General features: G+C 39.6%; 1 protein-coding gene across 2 annotated transcripts in view; it reads left to right on the top strand.

Annotated features, from left to right (window-relative positions):
• Positions 1–4,458, top strand: part of chd1 (chromodomain helicase DNA binding protein 1) — a 40,436-nt gene extending 35,978 nt beyond the window's left edge. For both annotated transcript variants that reach the window (XM_014015117.1, XM_014015116.1), the window contains exons 32-36: positions 736–914; positions 1,037–1,136; positions 1,214–1,265; positions 1,354–1,600; positions 2,994–4,458. In XM_014015117.1, coding sequence (XP_013870571.1) covers positions 736–914; positions 1,037–1,136; positions 1,214–1,265; positions 1,354–1,600; positions 2,994–3,246 — 831 coding nt within the window. In that variant the 3' untranslated portion in view covers positions 3,247–4,458. The remainder of the gene's footprint in view (positions 1–735; positions 915–1,036; positions 1,137–1,213; positions 1,266–1,353; positions 1,601–2,993) is intronic.
• The last annotated feature ends 288 nt before the right edge of the window (positions 4,459–4,746 follow it).

The raw sequence follows: 4,746 nt of genomic DNA, 5'->3' as shown, positions 1-4,746 counted from the left end.
CCCCCACCCCTCGCACGCATGAGAAATACAGACATTAAAAAGTGAACCTTTTATAACTCATCCACGCTGGCGAGGGTGCGCATCCAAAGCGTGATTATAACCGAGCTTTTTGCTGTCGTGCTTCACTGAAATGTCATCTCTTGTCAGGGAGGGGTCTGTGGGTCGGGGTCGTCTGAGAAGGAAAGAGATGAATGGATGTGTGAACTTTTATTTAAGATTTAAGTTTTTTATTTCAAAGATCCTTATGGCTCAGCAGCAGAAGCATAAATTATGCTGTTAAGAAAGCTAAAGTTTATGTAAAATGTAAGTCTGATGAAGGTAAATTAAATATCTGACAGTGATCATTACACAGTGTGGCTCTAATTCCTCACTTCACCATCTGTGTCGCAGTTTCAGTCTCCAAAACGAGCGTACGCATGGGTCAGAGCTGGCTGAGGGACCGCACATTTTCACGTCAAGTTTGGGTTTTATAAATCACAACCTTTGTGTGAAAAGTGGCATTTCTGGGCTCGTTTTGTGCGTACGCCAGATTTATAAATTTGACCCCTGATCTTTACTATATCCTGATAAGAAATACTCTAGAATTGTAGCAGTTTGTAACCTTTTTGATTTGATTTGATGATGCCTTTATTGTCATTGTACGGAGCACAATGACATTACATTTGTGTGTGTTTTGAAGAGTAATTGAAATTCGTCAAGTTTTATTTCTGTTTTTGTTTCTCTTCCGTGTGTCAGTGTAAAGAGAGGATGCGGCCAGTGAAAGCTGCCCTGAAGCAGCTGGACCGGCCGGAGAAAGGGCTGTCAGAGCGCGAGCAGCTGGAACACACCAGACAATGCCTCATTAACATTGGAGACCACATCACAGAGTGCTTGAAGGAATATTCAAATCCTGACCAGATCAAGCAATGGAGAAAGTTCGTTTACTCATTGTCTTTAGTCATTTTACCTTTTTTATTTCTTTTACCAAATGTTGTCTTTTTAAAGGAAGGATTTCATGTGGTTCAAATGATCTAATAGATTTTTTTTTTTTTTTCAGAAATCTGTGGATATTTGTTTCCAAATTTACAGAGTTTGATGCAAGAAAACTACATAAACTGTATAAGCACGCAATCAAGAAAAGACAAGAAAACGCTCAGGTATTTAGAGACCTTGACATAATTCCTTATCTTACAATCTAGAAAGACTTTAAAATCCACCATGGATCTTTTCACAGGCACTGGAGCAGAACACTAGAAATCTAAACACACAAGGCTACAAACATCTTGGTAGGTGAAACGTTTTGTGCAACAAGAACTAAAGTGAGGAGAAATGCCACTGTTGTTGATGAACACGTGTTGTTTTCTTTGTTCTCAGATGTTGAGAGGTTGAAGGACAGCTCTCACCACGATGACAGCAGCAGAGACAGCTACAGCTCCGACAGGCATCAGCCTTCAGCTCGACACCACGAGAGCAGCAGCGGCAAGGAGAGGCACAGCTTCGAGTCCCACAAGAAGACCTCAGCGGGGGAGTCTAGGAAAAGACCGTACTCCTCCTTCAGCAACGGCAAAGACCACCGAGACAGAGACCACTATAGAGCAGACAACAGGGACAGACAGGACAGGTGAGGTGCTCAGTGGCAGAACCAGACACATCTTATAGGGTGGTCAAACTGGGACCACCAGTCATGAAGGGGTGACCAAGAAATGTCAATTTAGTCGTGTTTGTCTTCCCCTCATATACTTACACAGACAGTGACTACCATGTAGAGTTACATCATGAAGACCTGCATAACCTCATTAAATGAACGATCCAGCTGAGCACTGCTCCAAATCCCCTGAAAGCACAACTCGGCACATATTTACTTCATAATTTATTATTTATTAGGAAACGTTTCAGTTAGTTGTTAAATATTTGCCTTTGATAACTGTTACTTACAAAGATCGAAGCAAACTCACTCAAATGTTTTTTTTTTGCCTATTAACAACGCTGCCTTTTTTTTAGTTTCAGCTTTACTGTCCGTTACAGAAAGTAAGAAGATAATGATGGTCAATAGCTAATCAACAAATACAAAAATGGCTATAATTCAGTTAGTTTCATTAGCTGTGTTTCCATTGACCATGAAAATAGGGTTGAAAATAAATTTGCTCAATGGAAATATGTCAATATCAAAAAAACTTCCTTTTTTTGACAAAATGTTTTTGTGCTAGGATGAGGTGGTTTTTCAGCCGTATCAAAATTAGTTTTTCGCAAAACTGCAATGGAAACACTTTTTTCACATCACGGGAGTCACTTGATCAACAACCGGCTGTTTCTACTGGGGAAAAAGACGACAAAGAAGAAGATAACAGGAAGTAGTGTTAGTAGTAAACTCACCGAATACAATTTCCCAAAAACACAGCATACGTAGCTGCTACCAAGTATAAGAGGCTTGTGGCTGGAAAGCCTCGATAAGACACAGACATCTCTGATGATGAGCTCTAGTATCATGGTAGCAATATGCTTTGTGTTTACATCCATTGCCGCCATGTTTGTAATGACTTATCACGAGAACAAACGTATTCATGCGTGACTTTAATAGCATTTCTTACTTAATGGAAACACTGCAGTTGCGAAACTGTTTTTCGACATTAACAGAATATCGACAAAGTTTTGAGCACTTTTGCAATGGAAACGCAGCTAGTGTTAGATTGGTAATAGCTGAGCATCATCTTCCACACATACTCTGAACACTAACACATTTTACAAATTTTTATCACATAACATCATTCCCATGATTCAACCAATGCAGCTGTATCACTTCTCACCATGAGATGAGCTTTGTTTAAAACCTTCCTCTGTGTTTTTCTCACAGCGCATATTTAAGCAGTTTGGTTAAAGGTTAAATCGACTTTATTTTTGAAAAACGAGCAGAAAAACAGAGTCAAAAGAGGTCCTGTGTTTTGAAATGTATATTTTTGTTCTAATCCTGATGTGTATTGTTGCTCAGTAACACTGCCTCTCGTGTGTCTGTGCAGATATCATGACAGCAAACAGAGGAAAACGGAGGAAAATCGCACCAGCAAAGACCATCGGCTGGAACTTTCCCACCCAGACCACCGCTCGTCCTACCGCTACCACTCGGACTGGCAGGCGGACCTGCGAGTGTCGGGGGGCGGGGCCCGCTCTCCTTGTGACTCTCGCTCTCCAATGGGCTATCACTCGCCGTACGAATACTCGTCGGACCACAGGAGCACGCCAGAGCAGATCTGGAGCAGCCGCAAGACATAGCAGCAGCTGCCTGGGTCTGCTCGCAGCAGCCATAGACTCAGCTACACAGCAAATGCCTTAAACGAACTGTGCACCCCAAACTTCACGCTGTTCGAAAGCACTGTGTGTCAGTCAGTTCAGCATGACTGTTCATTTCTTCACTTCAGCGACAGCATGTGAGGACCCCAGAGACAGAAAAACACTTTACAAAGAAGTAGCTTCAAGCAGGCAGCGAATAGAGAAAAACAATCTAAAATTACATTTGTATTTAAGAATTTAAAATTGTCGGCTCTGAAGCTGGCAACAGATTTTTCTTTCTTTTGTTTTAAATGCAGGGGATGGGGGGGTTTGGACTTCTTTAATGAACACAACAGACCCTGAATGCTGCCCAACCCACGACACTGGAGACTGTCCTCAGTGCTTGTGTTTCTGTCACACCTAATTATGTGTATTTAAACTGTTTACTCAATAAGGACTCGCTCGTCACAGGAGCTGTGAAACACGGTGGTGCGTCTCGTTGACTACAGCGTGGACTCAGGCTCAACACCTGAAGTACCTCATATTCATCAACTGTCATCTCTTTAACAGGTTTTTATTTCCCCCCAGCTCCCACCAGCGAATTATTTAATAACATATCCTAGGTGTAAAAATACATAATCTTGAAATTTTTTCTTATTTTTTATTGTAAAATAGTAAATCAGTGTACTGTTTCCTCAGGCTTTTTGAATTTATGACTATACTTTCCCTATCAACTCAGGCTTTTTTGTCACTATGTGAGTGAATTTCCATTTAATAGTTTTTTTGGTTTCATAATAATGCTCTCAGAATGTAATTTTTAAGGGAAAGTTGTTTTTTTATTTACTTTTTTCACTAGTAATTAGCTCTTCTGTTCAGTGTGTTAAAATCAGTGGCTGGAGTCAGATGTACAGTATGAATATAAAGACAGTTGTCTTTCAGCCGAAGCACCTGATAGAATTAAAATAAACTAAACTCTGCGTTTTTGTTTTTATCTGTTGGTTACTTTTCAGTTTAATTTACATATAGGCAATAATAATGTCAATGTTTCTATGCAGCCAAGTATATTCTTTGTGAACCACCCAACTGAATGAAGTCACTGTTATGGTTCAAACTTGTATATATATTTTTTCTATATTTCCAAATGAATTTACACTGAAAGTGCATGAATTTTTATGAATTGTTTTATAAAGTTCTTTATAAAACTGCTAAAATCAGTCACTGAACTCATTTGTACATTTTTTTTGTCCAACAAAATACAAGAAATCATTTCTAGAGTTCACAGCCAGTGTCTTTCAGAGCAGTTATTTGTCATTTGTTTGTAAATATTTGCACTGATTTGTCTTCAAGAAAACCGATTCCCATCCTCAGGATCACAGAATGATTTCACCTAAAAATGAGTCTGTGTTCGTGATTAAATCCAGTTTAATGCATATAATGTTTTGGACCCACTTAAGTGTTGCAATCTGATTCTTCAAAAAATATTGTTTCCCAGTCTACAATTGG

The sequence above is a fragment of the Austrofundulus limnaeus genome, unplaced genomic scaffold (genome assembly GCF_001266775.1).
Source record: "Austrofundulus limnaeus strain Quisiro unplaced genomic scaffold, Austrofundulus_limnaeus-1.0 Scaffold123, whole genome shotgun sequence".
In the NCBI taxonomy this organism is placed as follows: domain Eukaryota; kingdom Metazoa; phylum Chordata; class Actinopteri; order Cyprinodontiformes; family Rivulidae; genus Austrofundulus; species Austrofundulus limnaeus.
Note: the sequence above shows the minus strand (reverse complement) of the source record. Positions and strands in the feature narration are given on the sequence as shown.